This window comes from Athene cunicularia (assembly GCF_003259725.1).
Source record: "Athene cunicularia isolate RWA chromosome 1 unlocalized genomic scaffold, athCun1 chr1_part1, whole genome shotgun sequence".
Taxonomy (NCBI): Eukaryota; Metazoa; Chordata; class Aves; order Strigiformes; family Strigidae; genus Athene; species Athene cunicularia.
The window spans coordinates 26,385,534-26,409,847 of record NW_020799091.1 but is presented as its reverse complement, the minus strand read 5'-3'; the positions used below and the strand labels follow the sequence as shown (position 1 = coordinate 26,409,847).

At 38.2% G+C, this 24,314-nt stretch overlaps 1 protein-coding gene across 1 annotated transcript in view; it reads right to left on the bottom strand.

The window, feature by feature from the left end:
• FREM2 (FRAS1 related extracellular matrix protein 2) overlaps nt 1-24,314 on the bottom strand; it is a 190,645-nt gene that overhangs the window by 11,592 nt on the left and 154,739 nt on the right. The window contains exons 12-22 of the mRNA XM_026863362.1: nt 22,387-22,551; nt 22,127-22,309; nt 20,587-20,717; nt 19,544-19,702; nt 18,399-18,702; nt 16,602-16,733; nt 15,320-15,651; nt 5,299-5,491; nt 2,913-3,017; nt 1,611-1,738; nt 1,381-1,515 (exon numbers count right to left, since the gene is read on the bottom strand). Of these exons, the coding sequence (XP_026719163.1) occupies nt 1,381-1,515; nt 1,611-1,738; nt 2,913-3,017; nt 5,299-5,491; nt 15,320-15,651; nt 16,602-16,733; nt 18,399-18,702; nt 19,544-19,702; nt 20,587-20,717; nt 22,127-22,309; nt 22,387-22,551 (1,967 nt within the window). The remainder of the gene's footprint in view (nt 1-1,380; nt 1,516-1,610; nt 1,739-2,912; nt 3,018-5,298; nt 5,492-15,319; nt 15,652-16,601; nt 16,734-18,398; nt 18,703-19,543; nt 19,703-20,586; nt 20,718-22,126; nt 22,310-22,386; nt 22,552-24,314) is intronic.

Here is a 24,314-nt window from a genome sequence, read left to right as displayed (position 1 = left end):
TCTTCTTGTTTATACTAGGACCAGACACAAGCTATGGTTTAGCACAACTGTGAATTGCTTTAAAGTTCCTAGAAGCAGGTTAGAAATGCCAGACAAAAGATGAAGTGCTAGACTAGTATAAATTCCCCTCACCCTCTCTATTCAAACTTTTTCCAAATGTTTTGCTGGTTAACTGTAAGAAAGCAGGTTTGAAATGCCAGACAAAAGATGAAGTGCTGGACTAGTATAAATTCCCCTCACCCTCTCCATTCAAACTTTTTCCAAATGTTTTGCTGGTTAACTCTAAGAAAGCAGGTTTCATTTCAGATCATGTATCATCTCTCTGCTTCACCAGGACTTAATGCCGTATAAGGAGTCATCTGTTCTCCCATAGCTGGCATAATGTCAAATTAAAGCATAAAGACTGCTCACATTCCCTTGTGTACTCTGGCTCATTCAACAGAAAAATGATTGTGTGTTCCTGACTGATCCGGATGTGATTTATACTGTAAGATGATTTAATAGCACACATCTATACTATTAATGAGCATGAAACCACAGCCACACTGTTCCAGCATTAGTTGTATTGGCCCCAAATAATGGAAATTATATCACTTCCTTACACATACCAAGGTCATGCTAGCCCTTTTGATAACACTGTAAACTGCCAGTTTATGTTCTGATAACTATCCCACATGACCCCCAGATTTTTTTCAGTAAGTGCTTTCTACAGTGGAGTCCATTTCTCCGTATTTTGTTCCCAAGAACACAGCTTTACAGCTGGGTTTCATGAAAGGTATGCTGTTTGCCTGTTCCCATATGATCCATATTGCTATAGGTAGGTTTTGTCTGACTTTCGTGGGTCTTAAAGCTAAGCGTTTTACTACTGTTGGCTGTCTACACTTCCTCTATAGTTGGTGAAGGAAGTCCTACCTTAGGAGTGAACAAATCTTCCTCTGAAGGTCCCCCTTTTAATACCAGAGACCTAGCTCTGATCTTTGTGTCAGATGAAAACCTTCTGATAATAGTTTTACATTTTCCTAATTATCTGATAAAACTATGTCATACCAAAGCCAACAGACAAGTAAAGAATTCTCAAACGTTAGTTCATATCACAGTAACTATCCCCCAACCCAATGTCAATGAACTTCTTATTGGCTATCAAAGACTGGCCATCCATTGAGGAGAAAAAACCAGTTGTGTTCCTACATTAGCCTTTCCCATTTGGGTAAAACTGGTTAAACAGCAGGAGAGGAGTATGTGCTGTCCTACCAGTTTAGGAATTGGTTTGCTTAGAAGCAAGTAAATTCAGTTTCTAGCACTACCATTACAAGACCAACAAAGACAATTGGGGAATCAAACTAAAAAAGAAACACAATGAAGGTATCATTGGAGTGGTACCTGCTGGAATCGGATATCCAGATCAAAAGTGATGGGCTCTCTAGGATTGCAGATCACTGGTAGGCTGTATTCCTGATGTGGAGCAGTGGTGCAAGCTATCAGCTTCACGGTGTACATTCCAGAATAGTCTCGAACCTGAAGAGAAAAAGAGAGAATGAGAGTGCTGTTCCACCAACATTCTAACTAACAGGCTGGGGCAACAGAAGACACAGTGAAGGCTAAGGATTTACCGCAAAATCTGAAACAAAGCTCCACTGCTGTACTGGCTGATTGTATGTTGTCTCACTTCGGATGAGGCTGAGGCTAAATGTAAGGCCTGGGTGATCAGCTGACATAACCATGGAAGTTAGAGATGAAGCTAGAAATATGTCAAGAGACAGATTTGTCATGTTTAGTGTTTGACTGCAAAGTCTCAGAGCCTGAAAAACATTCCCAATAATTCATAAACCATAATTCCATAGTTGATGTTAATACCTTTACGCAGCACTGGGTTTTATTAACTGAAACTAACAAAATCAATTAAAGTCAACACAGCTGGGCCCCCTTGATTCTTGTTCAAGTGTCTATTAAACAGTTGTTTTTGGGCTACACAACCAGAACTCTATGAAGATTAAATTTAGCAGACAGGCAAAACAGTGAGAGTGGAATGGCAAAGATCTATAATCCCTCCTGTTTTAAACTTGGAATGTCAGCCTAGGGAACACAAAATAATTTTTCTTAGCAATGTAACTCTTTCGGCTCTGCCTGACAGGCAAAACTTAACATGCTAGAGGACAGCTGAGAAAAAGTAGAGGCACTATGAAGGAGTTTTATAGGTTAATAAAACTGAGTTAAAAATAAGAGATTTCTTAAAATCAATAAATTTTTTCCCTTCTTATTATTGTTCAGAAACTTAATTTAGTTAGATAATCTTTTCCATGGCCACCATTCATGCTCAGATTTATGTCTGTAGACAGAGTCTTACACCTGTGATTATTCTGAATAAAGGCAGTGGGGTTTAAACAGATTAAATTGCAGGATCAGGTCCTCAGCAATGACTAATTGAATGGCAGTGAGAACGTTTCATTAACAGAGTGGTACAATGCTCACACAAAACCTTTTCTTACTTTCTGAAAAAGGTCTAAATAATCCAGAAAGTCTTCAAGTTAGAAAATAAATTTTAACACTATACAAGTACCTAGGGCAACATAAGTAAATAGCTAATCACAACTTTTGGATTAAAACCAGATATATTTATAGATCCCTAATGGACAGAATGGCCTAGATCTTTATCTTTCATAAATCAGGCTCTTGATCAAGTGGAACTATCTGGTTTCCATCAGATTCATGCATATTTCATTAAGTTTGACAATACGAATAAAGTAATCAGTGACAAGTAAAAAATACAAAATAGAGGAAAAATCCTTATCTGAAGAGCACAATACATAAAAAATTCAGGTTATCAATAACAGAAATAAGAAAAATAAATAGTATAAAATTTAGGAGGGGTGTTTTTTGTTTTATAGTACTGGTAAAGTGTAGATTGAGCTTACCAGGATGGGACATCACAAACAGACCATGAAATCGGGCTTCAGTCTTGAAGTTGACAACCAAGCGCCCCTCTTCACTAATACGCATGCTGGTTGGGTACAGGGAACCTGGCAGTAGAATGAATTCACAAGGTTTATTCCACTTATAGATGTCAGAAAAATCACACTCCTATGAGACACCAGCTCCACTCTTTCATTTCCCCTTGGCATGTCAGTTGTTTGGGAGAGGGCCTGCTCGTGCCTTTTGGGTTGACTCAAGATTTTCTCAAACAGGAATTTAGACAGTGGGGCCTAGAGTTTTCACAATGCCTCAGCTTTCCAAAGCATATACAGAACCTCCCTGCAAAGTCAAGGCTTTACACGTTATCATGGACCCACAGCTGCTCTAGTAGGCTGAGGAAAGTCCACAGCACAGTTTGTGCTGGTCTTCAGGCAACAGAATGGTCAGCTGCCAGGGGGTTCTATAGAAGGAAGAACATTTTTGTTTTCATCGGGTATTCAAGCTGGCTCCTATCAGTGAAAGCTGCTTCAGAGATACTCTTTATCAGTGCCTCCCTATCTATAGTCCCAAGGCACCCATCAGCATTGTTTGTGGCTTCCGTGGCAATCTCCTTGATGGTGCTTGATTTCATGAACTCATTCTGACAGGCTTTGCATTGATGGTGATTTCTGGCATGAAACTGGCCCAAAACATGGGCCAAACGCTTCCTAATTTCAGGTTATAAGGTCTTGGTTATACACCACAAGTGGTTTATTGCTGTAGCTTGCAGCCAAGTCTCTTTTTCTCTAGAGTTCTGCAAAGCTTCAGAGTTCAGGTGTTTCTTCCAGTGCTCCCTTACAGCCAGCCAGTGACGTGCCACCATTTTGCTTACCAGGAGCACGAATGTTCCTCCATGAATGTGTCAGAAACCTAACACACTCACCAATGTGAATGTACACCACCCATATAAAATCACCTGTACCAATCATATTTACTGGTACATTAGAAAGATATATGTGTATGAATTATGGCTTTAGAAGACCTTGACTGCTTTACAATTTTATGTAGAATTTATGTAGAACAATTATATGTATCCAGAAGTACAGAAATAAATTGGAACCCCTCCTCGCCCAGAAAAACAGCTGCTCATTGTACAAGGCTGTGGAGTAAGAAAATACTGCCCAAATCAGATTGTGCTATGTTGGGAGTCTACCCTCCACTACCTCACTGTGTTTATCATGTGTTTTGTGCTGGCTGTTTTCAAAGGGAGCTGCCAGTGTTCAGCATCTCCAAAGACCTGGCCATCAGCTTCTTAAACAGAGAAATGAAAAATTAAAGAATCAAAGAAAGGAAAATGGTGGTGTTAGACATGCCACATAACTACAGAGACTGAAGATTAGATTGTTCGTTATTCAGTGACTAGTACATCATACAATTTGTGGCATGTGGCTTATTCTTTAGGCATGGCATGACATGTGCTTCATTCTTAATGCACTGTAGATCCCCCCTTGCCACTCCTCATTTGCTGCTCTTAACATGAGGATAGAAATTGCATAGCAATGACTCCTGTAGGTCATATACAGTTTGCAGAAACAAAAAATGTTTTTCTGTTCACTGGAGCGAGTGTCTGTATTCTCTCTTAGGTTGGGGCAGATATGGAACACCTGAAGCTTAATGTTAGGAAAAACTAAGTAAAGTTGCAAAAATAGAACAAAGCAGCATATAGGTGGAACTATAGATTTTAATCTTTCACAGACAACTGTATACCACTATTAAAAAAAAAAAAAAACCAACCCAACCTCTCTACAAAGGTAAATTCTGTAATGATAGAGTTTGATTTAACGACTAAATATAGTCACAAACATTCACTGACAGTATCTATGACATTTAAATAATGTTTCACAGTTTACTACTCGAACACATAGGACAGGCTAGTATACCCATTATATATTTCTGTATCTTTTGAATGTTTCATAATTCATGTTTTCAAAATATCAAGTTTCTGAAACTGTACATTCAGGGCCAGAAGAAAATGGTATCACAGAAAAGTTTCTTTCTTTTCATTAAAGTGCTAACATCTTGTGTGGTAACAGAACATGAATACATAGTGAACCTTGAGGTTCTGAGTAGAAATAAATGTGTTAAGTTTTGCATGTGTACTTAAAACACAGCAAAACAACTGTCTTTCTTTGCAATAAAAGAACTGATGTCAACTTTACATGGTTTTTATAAACACCGCAGCAGAGAACTGCGAGTGCTAGAAAATGACAGATTGTTTGTAACTGATAAGAAATTATATACGTGTGTGTGTGTGTGTGTGTTTGAATAACTGAAAAATCATCCTACTGTGTGCAAATTACACTCTTAGTAAAAGAACTCACATTCGATGGCAAGAAATCCAACACTCACCTTGGAGCTCTGCTTCAGGTGGGCTACCGATCCCATCCTTCCACAGGATGGCAGTGTCATACACAAAAGTCAGCCGGAGCTCTGACTGGAGGTCGAAATGCTGCCAGCCTCCCACACCCACTGGTGAGTGGAAAACATAAGAGACGTACAACGGGACTCTCAGCGTGACATAGGACTGTACTAGGTTGAGAACCTATAAAAAGAAAAAAATACTTATTTAGGTTAGTGGTCATGAAAGGTGGCATTGCACAGGCAATCTGAAACAAAGAGAAAACAGAACTTGAAATAAATATTGTGACTGAAACAAATTCTCCCATTTTGCAAATTACAGATGAAGTGCAAGCTACCACATTTCAATGGATTTCAGCTGAATTACAAAATCACAGAATTGTCTAGGTTGGAAAATACCTTGAAGATCATCCAGTCCAATCATCAACCCAGCACTGACAGTTCCCAACTACACCATATATCCCTCAGTGCTATGTCGACCCAACTCTTAAACCTCTCCAGGGATGGGGACTCCACCACCTCCCTGGGCAGCCCATTCCAATGCCTAACAACCCCTTCTGGAAATAAATGCTTCCTAATATCCAGGCTAAACCTTCCCTGGGTTTTGAGGCCATTACCTCTTGTCCTATCACTTACTACTTGGTTAAAGAGACTCAACCCCAGCTCTCTGCACCCTCCTTTCAGGGAGCTGTAGAGGGCGATGAGGTCTCCCCTCAGCCTCCTCTTCTCCAGACTAAAAAAACACAGTTCCCTCAGCCGCTCCTTGTATGACATTCCTTCAAGTTCCATTTTCGTATTTCAAACTGAATATGTGTTCTGATAAAACATACACCCCTCAATTTTGACACATCATTTTTGTTTAGGTTTTTTAAGTATATAAACAATATGGCTACAAATGAAGGCTTTAGGGTTTTTTCAAATATCCTTTTGCATTTGCTCTATCTTTTGCCTTAACCAACTCTTTTGCTTTCATTCTTACAGTACTATCCTCTAAGAAGCTCTTCTGGAAGACCCTGAATTTGCTCAGATGTCATTGCAAGACCGAGTCCTTGGATGTTACTTAATATCTCTGGAAATATTTCTTTTTTTCTGCATGGGTAGTAGCTAACATACTGCATGCAAACACACAGAACATACTGTTTATCACTGTCTGGAAGAAGTAAAAATAATATGCAAGTTGATACAGATTTAAAAATAGACCCTTTATGCATATATTGTACAAAACAATAGCACTATATTTAATTATTATCAGTCAGAGAATTACATATTCTTTCTATATGTTTTGATGAAAAAAGGCAAGAAGAACGGCATCAGTAAACTTCAGTAATCTATCAGCTCTTAAAATAGCTCTTACAAGATACACGGATCCAAACCTTTCTGAAGTGACTTTGCATTTATGTTTTGTTAGAAATACTTTTTCATTCACATCTCGTTGATTAGAAATGTGCACTCCAGATGCCTTTAGCACATTCTGGGTTTTCTTAGGAAAACATAGAAGAAAAGTCATTGAGATCATTTCCCAGTGGGACACTTTTTAAAGGCATAAATGGTGTTGAACTCTCATTTACTTCCAATAGAAATTCCATATGTAAATGTGTACATCTGAAGATTTCCCTGAAGTGATTACCTTACAAGCTTCTAGAGACTGTTTTGCACTATTAAAAATCCACAACATACAAAGAACTTTACAAGCTGTGTAAAAATCAAACTGTTTCTGGGTTCACCCAGTGGCATGTTAAGGAGCTGAATGTCCCTTACCTTACAGTTGCTTTACATTTCCAAATGACAGATAAAACTTTTAGTAATGCTATGAAACCACAGATATTCTACCTGCTCTGACTAAATAAATACTCTGAACTAATTAAGGAGTTCATTACGGCAAATGTTTGTGGTTGCCACAACTCCCTTTCAGACATGACACTCCTTGATCTACACACTGTTCTACCAAAACCCTTTCCACTTACATTGTTTCCATTGTTGCATAAAATGTGCTAGCATTTAGATAGTAGACAGTCTGAAAATACACACTATCATGCAGTAAAGCAGCCTGGTAGTTAATATGAGATGCTACTATTACAGATCATTTTGTATTTAATGCTTCTTTGTTGGTTTTAAATAAACACGATCGAGAACTATTTGGAACAAAAAAAGGGTTTTCTTCTCTATATCTATTGGATGACAAACAGAAGTTAGAAAGTTATTCTTTAGTCGTATTTAAGTTGCAAATTTATCTTTGGGATACCTGCATGGATATCTGAGCAATTATTTCAGACATGGATTTGCTAAATTTGCCCAAATAAAAACACAGAATTCTCACTTCTATCAAAAATACCCCATAGCTATGATGCAACTCTACAGTGCATTATGATTTGCCTTTGATTCAGGAGTAACCTTGAACATTTGTAATTTCCTGGAACAGTATCAAGAACTGAATACATTTGGTAGTATAACAAAAGTGTTACTATTGAAAATTCATCCCAGACAAACTGTGTTGGCTTTTCTCTGTGTGTTTTTGTTCTACATCTGCACGTGGTACAGTAAGAATTAGACTGAAGTCAAAGATCTGAAATCCAGTTTGCTTAAGAGGAAGAGACAAAGGTATGTGGAAGAAGATTTAATAGATGTCCACTATCCTCTTGAAAAGCAGCATACATAATGCCTAATGATAATGTAGCGGAGGACTGGAATATCACACAAGGAGAATTTAATGACCTTGAGGACTAGAATAATAGAAGTGAGATGAAATTTTATAGCATAAAGTATAAGGTAATAGAAACTAGTGACAGAGATTTCTGGTAGAAATGAAAGACATTGGTTAGAAACAATAGAGGGGAAAAATTTTTGGTATGTGAGTTGATCACACCATAACTATGACCTTCCTACCCTCTCCATGTGATATGATCCTAAGATAAACTGAGGAATGGGGTGGAAATTAGAAGCATGCATGCCATTATACAGAGCACTAGTGAGAGCTGATCTGGAAAAGCTTTGATCACCCAGGCTTGAAAAAGCCTAATTTGCATTGTAGACTGTAGAAAAAGAAATCAATGTAATCACAGGAATGGCAAAACTGATGCAAAGAGACAAAAATAGCCAGATTGTTTAGCCTAGTAAAACAAAGGCTGAGAGGGAATAAGAATGCTCTCTATACACATCAGGTGATGAACAGTGGAGAAGGGCCACTGATGATGAAAGAATTTCTAGCCCTCACTGTGGTGGTATTCAACAAGAATAGTGAGGCCATGAAATCCTATTAGTTTTTAGATTAAGTTTACTACTGTTGGAACTACATTACACAGAGTTAGGCCTGGACAGAGTGATCCACAAAACCCCTTCTATCTCAGTATCTTATGCTCCCTCAAGTGAAAAAAACCCTTCTTTCAAAGCTTTCCTTGATTTTCAAGTACAAGGTATCATTGGCTCTGAACATATGCTGTACATATAGCAATCCATTAAAGGGGTTTGTAAGCCACATTTTAGGGTTTTCTTGCCCCCATTCAATGGGAGCAGAGTGTTAGTGAGCTCATTTGTACTGGTGGAAATCTAGCAGTAGGATCCCTTCTGGGGCAAATCTGCCTGTAACACTGCTCCTTTGCCATACATTACCACTGCTCTGTGGGAAAATCTGAAAGCATGGTGTCAAATAATTGTCTCCATTTATAGGACTCTAGAATTAAGAAGGTTCTTTTCTTTTAGCAAAATCCTTAAGAGATGTCTGGGAAGCAGGGTTGCTTGTCCCAGCCTGGGAATTTATTCGTGTACTTAGGGATGTCTATGTGATTCTATTAATATAGCTGCTCTTATGTGTGGTTCATGGCATGCAGGGAGAGGAAGGAGTTCTTGCTAAACCAGCTGATTGAGTTTTTACACACACCCCCTCTTCTTCAGGCACTCATGGATTTGCAGGTGTGGAGGAAAATCTACAATACTGATAGCCGGAGTACTACTGAATAAATAGTTCTCTCTATCTTAACAGTAAATTAAAACTTACAAGGCCCTCTCCTTTCTTGCTGTAAAGGGAAGTGCCACGAGGGGAAAACTGCTTCTTCTTCAGTAGGCAGAAAAGAAAAATCTCAAGGCATGATACATGAAATACAGAGGATCTTTTTGATATAATAAAACTAAAATAAAGAGGAAATTAACTGCAGAGGAAAACTGTGTCAAAGTGAGCAGAGCCCCCCAACAAATGAGTTGATGGAATGTGTTACACAGATGGAGGAGTCTTACTTCTCTAGCCCTCTTAATAATGCTGTTTAGTCAAACATAAGAAAACATTCTTTCCATTGAGTTATCTTTATTTCCCAGCACTGCCTGCAAAACCTATTGAAAGCAGCCAGCTGTTCATATTTTATCTCAATGTGACACTGATGAAACCAAAACGGTAACTTAGAGCTGTGTAAGTGTAGGATCAGCTTAACTGCTGTGGAGAGACAGAACAGGTGCATTATCTGTCTATGCATCCTATGCACAGGAGATTTTAGCAGTTGTACTGACAAAATTATATTCATTAACATTAATTTTAAACAATAATAAGTGGGTGTGACTTTTAGCCTTTTGATACCAGGAGAGAGATATAAACTACAGCTACACTTCTACTGAACTGGGGAAATAGTGTGTAATACTCTGTGACAATGACAGGTCTGGAGAAGCTGAGAAAATAGAAGACTAGAATTGTTCCAAGCAGGGAAGAGATTCTTACAGTTAATATCTGAAAAAATGTAGATTACACATCATTAAAATAGCACATCTCAAAATTCTTGTGTGTGAGGGAAGAATACCATTTGTACTGGACATTGGTATAAGAAGTAGAGTATAATACATTTTCTTTTCAAGATCTATCACAGAGCATAAGGTCTTTTTTTGACAATTTTGACAATTCCCATTTAAGACTTAGGAAATATTAATGAGAGTTTCTATAGGTGTTCTTCTTTTGTTGCCCTTTCTGATGTAAACTGTCAACTTTCATTATCTGAAAAAATATAATTAGTTTGAGAATCTGTTATGTAACAAGTTTTATTTAAAACAAAAAATGTTTTCAGTTAAGGCTTTGGGGCACAGACTCTGTTCTACATTTTTGTTTTATTTATCTGGCTTGCATTTCCAGAGGGCAGAACTTGGCAGTGTGTGTGCATGCACTGTTAGCACTGATAAAATCAGAATTAGAAGTTAGAAATAGCACAAGTTCATGTTTTATATTGTATATCCTAATGAAACAAACTTTTAATTAAAATTGTATTTTTGTCCTGCACATTACCCTAAGCCTCATTTTCTATTGCATTTACTTGCTGTGTCTGTGAATTTCAGTCACACAAGTTCAACAATGTTATCAGTTAACTGTTTACACAATACCAATATGGTAAAGCTAAGATTTGGCCTCAAGAAGGCATGCAGCCAGGTAGGTCACAGGTGAAATGCAAAGCACGTTTGTTTAAAGAAGTTTGAATGGAGAGGAGAATGCAATACAGCCTTGAAATGCTAGCTCCTTGAAAGATTTAACCCCTGACTTTGTTACACAGCTGGTGCATTAACTTTACAGTACAGTTTTTTCTTCATAGAGCTTACTAAATACATGTGTTTGCAGGTGGGGAAAAAAAAAAAAAAAGGTTTGACTGTTAGTGAGCTTTCATGTCAAGGGAACAGAAGTTGTGGGGTTTTCTTAAACTTGACTGTGGCAGCTGAAATGAACGTAGAAAACTGAAAATAGACATTTCTGCCTATTTGCATTTTACAATATCTAGTGAGATTTCCAGAAAAGCTGACTTTTCCCCTTAAAGTATGATTTTGGTAAAACCTGAACTAGTAAAACTGGAAATATACTGTTCCTGTGTAATAAAAAACCTCTGCAAGCTGCCTCATATAAGCTGTGGCAATACATTAGTGATTTTTAAATCTGTTTTCACATGGGATTTTCAAACACTCAGTGCCATAACATGTGTACCATAAATGTGAACTGAACATATTTTCAGGTTTAGCCAGAAATACTGTTTGTGTTAGAGAACAAAAAAAACTGCTCAGCTGTACTCAAGTACAGTAGCTTCAAGGTATCAAGCTATGTGTTCAAGTATTTCAATATATGTTCTACACCTTCTTTTTTCTGTCAAAGACTTGCTTAACTAGTTGTCGTTAAGATTTATTTGAATGGTAATTTCCCTGCTTCTTTATGCCAAGTCTGGCAGTGGACTGGAACTAGGGAAAGCAACATCCACACATAAATACTTGGCCAGAACCACACAGAAGCCTTCAGATGCCAAACTGTTTGGCTACAGCAAACAGTTATAACAGTAGGAAATGAGATCAAATGATACTTCACACTCTAACAAAGAAGTCTAGGCCAACTCTTCAAAATATGCTTTTACTAGAGGCTAGTCACTTGCTTGGTTTTCACTGTTTCATTTTTAGATTTCCTTTCATGAATATATGTCATTGTTCTAGCACCTGGGTCTTGAGAATGTGAGATGTCCATAGTACTTGACTCTTACAATGTCCCCATGAAGTAAAGTCCAAACTTTATTAATTACCTAATAAAGGAAAACAACCCTCAAGTAGGTGAGCTCCACATTTTTAATGCCTATACATATCCAAAGAAAGACACTGAATTTTAGGCTGTGACTGCAGGTTATCCAAAAGAAAACTGTTGCTGGTAATCATCAAAGCTGACCCTAAATTTAACCAGAACAGAACTACAATCCAAATGAATCAGTTCTATTTAAAGAGGAGTAGGTCTTCATTTTAAAATATAAGTTCCTTAAGCTGCACATCTAAATCCACAGATACATAAATGCCTGATTTTTCAGACGTGGTGAATATAGGCAGACCCCAGGAACAAAGTGTCAAGCTGTATACTGAAGCAAGTGCTGCATCTAACTCACACAGGGTTTGGTCATGCACAGAGTAATTGAAAAAGAGAAAGGGTCACAAGCAAAAGGCCTCAAAGAAAAAAGAAGAAAACTAAGACCTTCTCTGTATGTATTATGACAGTTCATAAGTTCATGGGAACTGGCTAAGACAGCTGCAGCCTGAAGCAAACACCAGGACCACTGCCAGAAGAACTACACCAGCTGCAGGTCTCCCACCTCACTTCTTGCTGACTGAAGCTCTTCTTTCCCTACCATAGGAAGAGTTCCCATAAAGTCAAGGCCCACATCATGCAAGATATTGTCAGTCGATTCTGTGAAATCTGTCTGAAATCAACAGTGCTACCTTTGTTTGACCATACAGGTACTGGAGAGCTAGAATCAAGAAACAAAATTTTGAGCTTAAAGATCTAGCCAAAGTATCTGGTAAATTCAAGCTGTTAAACTTGCCATGATAGCAGGATGTGGTAAGAGTGTTTCTGTTATTTATGTTTTGTATGTATAATAGAACTCAAGCGTCCTTCATGTGCTAAAAATACATGGTTAAAACAATAGCTGCCAGCCTTCCTCTCACAGAGGAGGATTATTAATTGTTCATTGAAGGAGAAAAAAATAACAATGGTGACAACCACAGAGATAGGGCCCTGACTGCCTCCCCTCTCAGCTGGATGGGGTCATGTGAAGATAAAGACCAAACTTGGAGAAGAATTAAATGGAGGTGGGGGAAACAGGGAGGGCAGTGAAGCGCATACTGGCTGTGAGGCAATGCTTCACTGCTAGAAGTAATTCAGCTTGATATTTCACTTAACACACCGTAACCTTTCAGCCATAACCTACGAGGCACTAAAGAATGACTTCAGCTGCAGTTTCATGGCTCTCATAGCTCATGTTCATCCCTCTCTGCTTTTAAATGAGGGGTCTTACCTAAAGTTCATAACGCTTCTAGAGCTTAAAGCAAGTACATCTTTCTTCCTTGGCCACATTACCATTTATGTATGTCCTCCAGAACTGAATATACAGCTTATTTTCACTTACTAAAATATTGGAATGGTGCTTATTTTCTCCTCTGTATATATGCATATAGACATATGTAGGTTTTATTTAGAAACACATTTGTCTAAAAGAGATATTCAGCCTTTTCTTTAAAGGACACAAGTATTTGAAATGGAAAGCATTCATGCTAGGTCTTCCTTTTCACTCTGGGAGAAGTAGCTTGCATAGGTCACAGGATTGGAACTACAGCTGCTTGGCAAGTGTGTGTGCTTATGTGCTTATGATTGTGTTGGGTGGGAAATTAGAATATATAGTTGCACGTTGCATGGGCATAAGGAGATAGAGGCATGGCGAGTTGAAGAAATGAAATAATTCTAAGAACAATGAAGACTGCTGTCATTTTTATCTTGTGTAAGGTTTACATCCCACACTTGCATGCCCTCCCCTTCCCTCTGACAGGTTCATAGTTCCAGTGGAATGTACCTGTAGGAGCATCTGCTTGTAGTGGAGGGCAATTCCAAGCAGATACACCAACAGTGACCTTCCACCATCAAGGCAGACACTTTGAACTGGTCTCTGTAAGAGACAAGGAACCACAACTGACAACAGAACACGAGATGACACATCCATCAAGGACTTTGTATCTAAGAAGGGCAGAAGCTCCATTTTGTGCTGGTCTTATACAGTATATAATCTCTGGTTAAAAGGGGCAGAATGCTAGGAATTTAACCAAAGGCTTAAGAGAGTCTGGTGTAATTTCTTGTCCATCAAACTGACCATATGATAACCTGTGGACACCCACAGAATGTAAGTATAGTAATGTAAGTATTTAGGAATGTAAATATTTAAAAAAAAAAAAAAGAAAGAGAAAAATCAGCTTATCTGATTAGGTATTTATAAGTCCATTGGCACCTATGCTTCTAGTAGTAAAATAGGTTTGTTGTTGCACAGGCCCATAGGTATCTTTGGGCAACGACACATTTTTCTCATCTGTTAAGGCCTCATGCCATTTGGGACTCACAAAGTAAGAATTTGTGCATGTAAGTCTACAGAGGTCTGATAAGCAGATGGGTCCCTGGCAAAATTAACACCTGTTAAAAAGCAGAGAAATGATGGTCATTTCACACAGTGACCTCATCTTTTCCTCAGGGGAGGCTAGTGAGCCAGAAAAGTGAGTTAGCTTTACCACACAGCTGTCATGCTGTGGATGGACTTCTCTGAAATGAGGTACTGCATTTCCAGTCTTTCTTCCAGCCTATAGGATCAAAGAGACTTTTCTGTGTCATAAAGGATTGATATAGTTACAGCTATATCTTCATAGCTACAGCTTTTGAACCCCAGAGCTTGAGTGGGATCAGATAGGCTTATGTAGTAGTTATAGAAGGAAGACCTAGGGATTAACTTCACTGTCACTGCACCAGAAAAAAAATCCTGCATACTTTTGCTTCCACATTACTATGGATTTCTAGAAATAATTTTCCAAAGGACACATGAAGATTTCTCAAATCTCTTTGTTTTAACTCCTCAATCACTTTCACAGCTCTCTTCTTCAGCCATTCCATACTGGCAGCTTCTCTTTGCTTCTGACCAAGGAATTTTCTGCTGGATAATGAGAGACCACTGTGCTGTCTGCACTGTTGGGTCTTGTTACCCAGTAAACAAGTCAAGCAGCTGGTAGGACACTGCAGACCACTGTTATCAGCAAGAAGGCTCTTCACAATTTTTAAAAAACTTTTTTTTAAGATGCACCATGACTAATACTAAATAGCCCAAGACTATCAATATGCTAAAGGCAATCCTTTAGAAGGCTTTCTTTGTAAGAAAATACTAAGGTGGCGTACTATGCAATAAAAGTGGGATTGGTTTGTCCTAAAATACTTTAGAACTGTATTGGGACAGAACCATAGCAAATTTCATTCAAACTAAATTATTCCCTTAGTTTCAGTCAGACAAGGATTTCACAGATAGCCTCTTAGTATTTAATGGATATTGATAGCTTTAAGATATAAACTGGACTTAGGGGAAGTTATTTCTTGTTAAGAAAGAAAAGAACGCTTTTCAAATAAATCAGTTCTAAACCCACTCATTTCTACTTGCATAGATGCATTATAAGGGAAATCTTTCATTTTAAGAACACAGTACAAAATCAAGTTACAGTTTCCTACCTGTCCATCTGTCCCAATGGTGCCTCCACAATCTGTGAGGAGCTCGGACATGTCATAATAGCTAACAAACTCCCATAAACAGGCTTCCAGATTCAGATTGCGGTAGAAGCGTAAGGTATTGAAGCCTCTAATTATTGGGCTGTATTGATAGGGAATGGTCTCTCCAATCACATCTGAATTTTTGGTAGCATCAGTTAAGAAACCATGGTGGGTCTTCACTTCTGTGTAATCCAAGAGGTTGGAGCATTTATGGTTTCCAACTCTAGTTCCATCAGGGCTAAGTGTCAGCTCAAAGTTGGAGAGCTCTCTTGTAGAAATAACAGGCAGCATGCCTAAAAAACATGGATTTATAGCACTTTAACTAAAGTGATACTGCACCTGTACATTTCAGTTGCATGTGTCAGCCAGTGTCAAGTGCAATACTTTCTTACAGAGGCCCTCAGAGGCATATGCTTTAATTCCTCCCACCCTCCACCCTCTTAAGGACATACAGAGCTTCATGGAAGATACCTGATCAGTGTTTGGTTGGTTTTGGCACTGGATTGGGGTGAGGACCTATATATGTCTTTTGGCACTGGATTGGGGTGAGGACCTATATATGTCATTGTAGTACTCTGTGAGCCTCCTGTTCCATTAGTGACCAAAATGTAGTTAGAATAATTGTGTCAAAGGATCTCTAGAAATACTGTGCTCAAAGTAGAGCCAGTGGTCAGAGCTGCTTAATTTAACCAAAATTTGTCAAACGCTAAGCATGTTATACAGGGCTTCTGTATTTTGTTTTTGCAGTTAATGTACTTTAGAATTCAAAGAAAGTTGATATGCTAAGTGTGTATTACAATGTTATCCACAGTAAATATGGGGTTTTTTTTTACTGCGAAATGCTAAAGAAAATATTTCTAAATCTCTAACATATTTTTCAATCAGTATTTTGTGTGATTTTTTTTCAAAGCACATAGTAATTAAATTACTTTATATTTTTTAACAAATAAATTCTTTGGTATATCTCTACACACGTCAAAGAAGTTTTACAAAGTGTAAGTCTAGCCCAATTTATGTAAACTATACAATTAATCTGAAAACTTAATCTTCACATGAAAGACTACGTATCAATACAGCATTTTATGCATCTTGTTGCACACTGCACTTGTACATTCATCACATTTTTCTCTGGTCATACGTGTTAAAAGATTTTATTATTATTTTGGCTACAACGGGACCGATAAAATAGCTCAGATAACACCTTGTATGCGTTCTCTCAACTCCACAGCTAATTTTATCATACCATCAATATGTGGCATTGTGACTGTCAGTTTGATGAGATTGGCATAATCAGGATCTTCTGGGCCAGTATAGCGCAATTTGGCAGAGAATGGTTCTGCTCCAACTACTCCTGACATACGAGGTTGACAAAGACCTAATGGGAAAAACAGAAAGAAACTTTATCTATACTTTGCACTATTTAGATGCACTTTTTTTCCACTGTACAAGTTTCCAAAACAACAACTTTCTTGAATGACAGGTAAACACTTTGAGCAGCATTTACCAGAGGTTTGAACAGGAATTTATGAAAAAGAGGATTCAAACAGAAATCACTACTTGATCAACTGGACCACATTTTCAAAACCATCTGATAATACTGCACCTGTATATTTCGGTTGCATGCATCGGCCAGCCTTGCGAAGTCAGTGTCAAGTGTCATACTTTCTTACAGAGGTCCTCAGAGGTATATGCTTTGATTCATCCCATCCTCTACACTCTTAAGCACATACAGAGCTTTACAGAAGATATCTGATCAGTGTTCAGTTGGTTTTGGCATTGGATTGGGGTGTGAATCTATATATGTCTTCATAGCACTCTATGACACCCCCTGTTCCATTATGTGATCAAAATGGAGTTAGAATAATTGTGTCAAAGGGTCTCTAGAAATGATGTGGTCAAAGCAGAGCCAGCTTCAAAGTTGTATCAGGTTGCTCATTGGAATTTTTAAATTTCTCCAAGAAAGGAGAATCTACAATTTATTTTGGCAATTCTTTCCAGGGTTAGTTCAATCTGTTCTAGTATTAGGCCTGGTTTGTAGGACTAGAAGATTGGTTTTGTAATCATATGATCTGAGATACATGCAACTTCTAGTTGCACAGTTCAGTGCAGAAGTGTCTGCATTCTGGCCACAAGAATCATAGCACATTGTTATGTGAAGGCCAAAGGATCACAAGGTACTCTAAGAATGTCCTGGGTTTGGCTGGGATAGCGCTAATTTTTCTTAGTAGATAGAATAGTGCTATGTTTTGGATTCAGTATGGGATTTGGTATGAGAAGAATGTTTAAAGTATACTGATGTTTTTAGCTGTTGCTAAGAAATCAAGGACTTTTCAAATCTCCATGTCCTGCCATTATGTAGGCTCACAAGAAGCTGGGAGGGAGCATGTCCAGAGCAACAGACCCAAATTGGCCAATGGAATATTCTGTATCATACAATGTCATGCTCAGTATACAGAAGAGGGTTGGCTGGGAAGCTAGCTAGCTCTCTTCCAGGATTGAGGTTTTGGGATTTCCCCTCCTCTGGGATCACTAGCTGGGAATGGGCTGGGCATCAGTCAGTGGGTGGTGAGCAATTGCATTGGGCATTACTCATCTGGATATGAAGTGTCCATTGAGGCCTGAATGATGAACGAAGCTTTTCTTCTGGCTAGTCATTCATATTAGCACTCCCATGTGGGTTCTCCGATGTCTAACACGAGCTAGGATTGTACTGCAACATTACCACAGTTGAATTCAAATGCCAACAGAAACCAGGTTTCACTAATTGCAGTGCACATTATATATTGTTCTCCTGAACATACAACTTTCCTGTGTGGATAACGATTTAAAGATGTGGAGACCTAGCAAAGGTGAAAACTATTTTCTATATACAATTCTCTGCCGTGTTAAGAAGAGAGTTTTTGCACCACCTCTATGAACAACAGCAGAAAAGTTGAGACCGCAATGTTAAAACACCGGATCATGTAATCAGATTTTGTTAGGATGGAATTCGAGATCCAGAAGAGTTCTAGAGGTTTTGCAATAGGTGATGATGTCTTACCTTCTGATGTGCTTATAGTTACAATAGGGCTCATAAGCTCAAGACCCTCATTCCCATCTGAGTTCACAGCACGAGCTGCACACTGGACACGAGAACCAGCTTGAAAGTAAATGGAATCAAGCGTAATCATCTTGGAGGAAGTGAAGAAGGTATCAAAGTCAACCTCTTTCATGGGGCTAGTCACACCATCAGGACCAGTGGGTGCACTTACAAGCCACCGGTATTGTGTCAGAGTATTATTGATGTTCTCACTGGCACATATAGAGCCAGTCTTGTCAAAGTCTTCATATTTAGGATTACAAGCCTGCAGAACAAGGCAGATGTGTCAACAATTTATCTGCTTCATGGCAAAGGAACTTTATCAAGAGTCAAAAAACTCAACAAGATGGAACTGTCAACCCCAGTAAATTTCTTAAGAAATAACCCTTTTTTGACAGCAACACTTTTAGTACTGTTATGGTAGATTAAAAGGCAAGTTTAATTATGTTTATTGAAATAAAAATATTATTTTAAATTATGGTTTATGGGCACAAACTACACTCCCACATGCTACTTTAACTTGAATTTCACTCTTTGATATAATTCTGCAAATACACTTTGCACTTCAAGATTTCTTAAGGTTTTTTTATTTAGGAGAACCATTCAACATATGATACATTCCTGTGCATAAGGAATTGTGTGAGAAACAAACTAAACATGCAGATGGACCAAAACCTTCTTCAATGCATAAGAATATTCATGCAAACATTTCAGTTGCAAAATTACAATGAAAGAAGCCTGTAGTACTTCAACAAACAATACTAATTTTTCAGTCTGTGGCACTCATTGAAAACAGTGGCTTATCTGTTATCTCCAGTGATTTTAACTCTGCAAATTAAGGCAACATAATGCAGGAAATAGTAAGGTCATGAAATCACAGACGTATTGTGAGTATCAAATAGTTCTTAGTGATGAACAAGTGAAACATCTTTCTATGCTCTTTGTTCTTCTGAAAATTGCTATGTTATCCACTCAGACTAGCTCTTAGGATAGTTCTAGCTTGAACTCATGCGTGACTCACAACAAGATGATTGATACTGAGCACCTAAAATTCACTGAACAAAATCCATATATTGCTTTTGTTCCATCTTTCCACAGATACTCACTGTGATGCAGATGACAGGATATCCAGCTATAGGACTGGTTTTGTCTTTGGCTCTAGAAGTATCATCATATATCAAAAGGGATGCAACTTGAGGGAGAGAGGGAAAAGTAACATCTGCCATGCTGTTCATTTCTTCAATGTAAACAATGGCCTTGGCTGCCTGACAATGAAAAGGCAGAAACAGTTCTCTGAATGTTTAAATAAACAAGGGGATTCAAGCTAGATCTTGGCCAGAATATGTCTAGCCTCTGAAACATTGTCCCTAAATAAGTTCAATATCTCAACTGGATGAGCTATTGAGAAAGGGTTGAGGCACTAGAACGTATTGCAGACTACAAAAGCAAGAGCTAAAATGATTTTTTTTTCTTTTCAGAACACTGAAGATACCATACCCTTTAACCCTGTGTCCCAGCTTTCCTGAATCACTTCAGTAGTCTGGTAGAACGCTAATGTGCGCTCTATGCTTTAATGTCTGGTGGAAATGGGGTGTTTGTCATCAGGAAAGGCTGTGTCTGTGCTGTCTGGCTACCTGGAGTCACACTATATATGGTGTGATACTGATGAGGTGGTCAAAGAGCTTGAAGGACATTTTATGCAGAATCAGAGTAATATACTGATAAAAAGTATGTATGATATAATGCTAAATAGCAAGAATGTGTGGCTGTTTCATTTCACACAGCAAGAACAATATTAACATGGTTTTGACAGCAGAAGTTATGGCATAGAGGTTACATTGCATTGCCAGAGAGTTTTCCAAGATGATACCAGCTTTTAGGACTGATTCTATGAGGAGAATATGTCTGGAGCGGCTATCTTAAAGACTTTGTCTCTTCTTGTCTCTATGACCCCATGAACTTTACTGCATTGGTAACAAACTGGTTTGGGTGGGTGCTACTGTGCCAGCTGGGATGATCCTTTTTGTCTTTTAAGATAAAGCCAAGATGGTGTGTATAAACCTTAAAAGAAGAGTAAAGCTATGAGCTAGAGAGCAAGAAGGTCTGTTTACCAGATTTTGTGGTTGAGGACTTTGCATGGTTTTGTTACCTGTATTTCTGCAACCATGTTCTCATCAGGCTTCAGGTGAACAGTGAAGGCTTCTCTCATCTCCCTTACTCCATCAAAGAGAACTTCAATCTCTACAAAGTGCTGTTTTTCACCCTCCTTAAACTCAATTTCTAAAAACATAATGAGACACTTAAACATAAATTTGTTGTTCATAACAAGCTGTAATTCTAGGCCCAGCTATGAGAGACGGCAGATAGTACTCACTTTTCAAATTACAGTTCATACATTTAGTTTAACCTATTTGCTGCTACAAATAATGAATTGCAGTGGACACGTGAAAATCACTGAAAATTAGGCATTATCATCATCAAAGGAGCTGTGCTAAGTCCAAGATTTAGTCTAACAGTATTTGGAAAATGATCTGGGACTAATTATTAGATATATTAAAGATTGTAACATGTGTGAAATAAAAAGTATTGTCTGGTCTTACTCAAACAATGGTGTATACCAAAAATAAGGCACAAAGCTAGAGTTACAAAGAATACTGTATTTTGAAAAGCATTGTCTCTGAAAAAACTTCAAGGTCAAGGCAGATAAAAAGTTCAGTCTCAGCTGACTGTATTGGGTTTGTGTGGCAAGGTTTTGGTGGAGGGGCTGCAGGGGTGGCTTCCATGAGAAGATGCCAGAAGATTCCCCTGTGTCTGGTAGAGCCAATGCCAGGTGGATCCAAGATGGACCCAACACTGGCCAAGGCCAAGCCCATCAGCAACAGTGGTAGCACCTCTGTGATAACATGTTATAAGGGGAAAAATCTTCTGTGCAATTACAGCTGGAAGAGAGGAGTGAGAAAACATGAGAGAAACAACTCTGCAGACACCAAGGTCAGTGAAGAAGGGGGAGGAGGTGCTTCGAACACCAGAGCAGTTTCCCCTTCAGCCCATTGTGAAGCAGGTTTAGAAGAAAGAAATTTCATAGTGCTGCAAACTCTAATAGTCATTCACTAAACTATGTGGGTGGGCTATTAATGGAAAGAAGTTTATCAGCTAAGAAATTTCTCATTCTGTTTCACAACTTCTCTCCTTATTCACTAGTTGTGAGGAGCAGCTGGCAGTGAATTGCAGAGATACAGAAAGGAAGCTTAATTTTTATGCAAGTACAAAAATAAACAGAAATAGATATTAATTCCTACATAGAGCAAAAGTCCTTAGTTTAATGAATTGTTTGAGAAACAATTACACAGTCATATCCTATGGTAGATGCTTCTGAAGAGTAATTTACACTTTGCAAATGTTACTAAGGTGGCACTCACAGTTCTTCCACAGTTACTTGAGCTACAGATGCTTTCAAAGGAGTCACAATTTTTTGTAAATATATTCACTGATATCTAGTATTCCAAGAGCAATTTGGCTGTTGCATACCACATGGGATCATGTCCATACTGAATTTGAATAGCAAACAGTATTAATGGATGTGGTTGTAAATTATTCTATTAATAAAGTTATTTCATTTTTCAAACATTGTGTTACAGTCATGAATAAAAACAAATAGGAGGATGTGATAATCATCTGAATGATCCTACCTTCTGATATAGGGTGATAGTCTTCTCCAGAAGTAGCAGATCCATCCTTTGTATGAACTCTCACAACAGAAACCTTGGAAGTGTCTCCCAGACGAAGCACTGGTATTTTTACAACTGCTACTTGTCTTGTGTCCTTTGGTTCACTCACACTAAATTTGGTCTCACCAAACTTAATAATAGCCTCTGTAATTAGAAGAAAAATGTTTTTAGAGCACACAAATGGGCTTCCAAAAGCCAATAACAACAAAATAATATCTTACTGTCTGCATCATCCCGAATCTTTATCAGCGTCTCATTTTGTTCGCCAAGAGAGGCACCAAAGGAAGAATCACTTCTTGGAGTGCCAAGAACCAGACGTAATTCTTCCTCTTCTTCATGGAAGGTATCATCCATAAGCACCACTGTGCATGGCTTCTCAGTTTCACCTGTAATCATTCTGAAGGTAATATCATGCACAGCTTAGGTGTTCTTTACTCTATTACAGCACTTCTATCCAAGCTCAAGGAACCACAGGCTGCTTCTGCACCTTGACACTATATAAGTTAATGAGTAATGATAATAGTGAAGGCAAAATTAGTAACCATTACTCTTCTATAGAAACACATTAAGGTGGAATCCTCCATTTTGGGACTTCTCTAAGACAAGTTTCTATTTGGCATATCCACTTCACATGTATTGTTCCTTTTGTTTTACCTTAGAATAAAAAACTCTTTCTCCCACAGTGTGCATTTTAGAAAATAAATACTTGCACAAGGAAGAAGAGTAATAGAAACTTTCACTAATACTAATGGTAATTTTGTCCTGGAGTTTTTTATTTCAACTGTCTTTTGATTGGACATTCTCTAGCTGTGTGAACCTTCACTTATATTATTCCATTTGATTTTAATGTCTTTTAAACTCCCACTGATTCCAGGTGATAGTGAATATTGCCTTAAATATGCTTTGAAGTTGCAAAATGCTCAGTTTGAGCACTCACAAATCAATGTGTCCAGACTTACTACATGTTCAGAGGCTCTGGGAAAAAGGCCTTGCTTTAAGCAGCAAGTTATAAGTGGTGTGCAATAGTGTCTGGGTCCCAGTGTCAGTTTTATCAGGAGAATGACTCCTACATCCCTGACAAAAGGAACAACAGAGGATATGAGAGAGATTAAGTCAATTTACAGTATTTTGTCATCATTATACATGCATACATGATCAAGACTCTTCAAGATGAAAAGCCAGACCAGGATGTTGACTGTGTTAAATTTCTGAGGTTGGTTTTTTCCCCCCTATAGAAAATAAAGTATCCATTAGGAGGAGAAAACAAAACAAAAAACAAAACTCATCCTGTTCATTGTTACACAGGAACTGTGAAAACTCTACTGAAACTGCTGCATACTAAACATGCCTAAGAAGCTTATGGAAACAAGATATGATCTTAAAAGGCCTCTTTCCTACTTGTCTTCACAGAGAAATGGTAGAGCAACACTCAGAAAAAGAGGAAAGTCACTTCCTAAAGGGCACAGATCCAGTTTGACTCACCTTCCCAGTTGCACAGAAGTAATGGCAAAGGTATAGACTACGTGACAGCACTAAAATCTGAGGTCAGATGTACATAAAGAAATATGAATGGTGTCATTTCTGTGATAAGGGCATATCAAGGATTTCATGTTGATGACAGAACTTCTTGAGGGCTTATAAAAATTATTATGTGTGTGTAAACTTAAGAGAGTAAAAGACTAAACTGTCTTCTGCACAAATAGAAAGAATCAGGCAATATTATTACACGGTAGTAACATCTGATTTATTTGTATTTCATCTCTGATGGAAAATATTAAGTACCTGATATTGGTGAACTGTCTTAGGAAAGCCTTGGTGGGAAAAAAAAAATCATACAGAAATTAGAGGGCTATATCCCTACTGAAAGATCTATTACTCATTTCAGTCAAGTCAAAACTATCTATCAGATATCTGCTTAACAAAGAGCAGAGCTTCTGAATAGACAGAGCAGAGCTTCTGGGACAGACAAGGAAGGAGAGGCGGTGGGTTGGCACTGTATGTTAGGGACAGTTACGATTGCTTTGAGTACAAGTGTAGTGAAGACAGGGTGCAGTGTCTTTGTGTTAGAATCAGGGGGAAGGCCAACAGGGCAGATGTAGTGGGAGTCTACTATAGGCCACCCAACCAGAACAGAGAAGTGGATGAAATA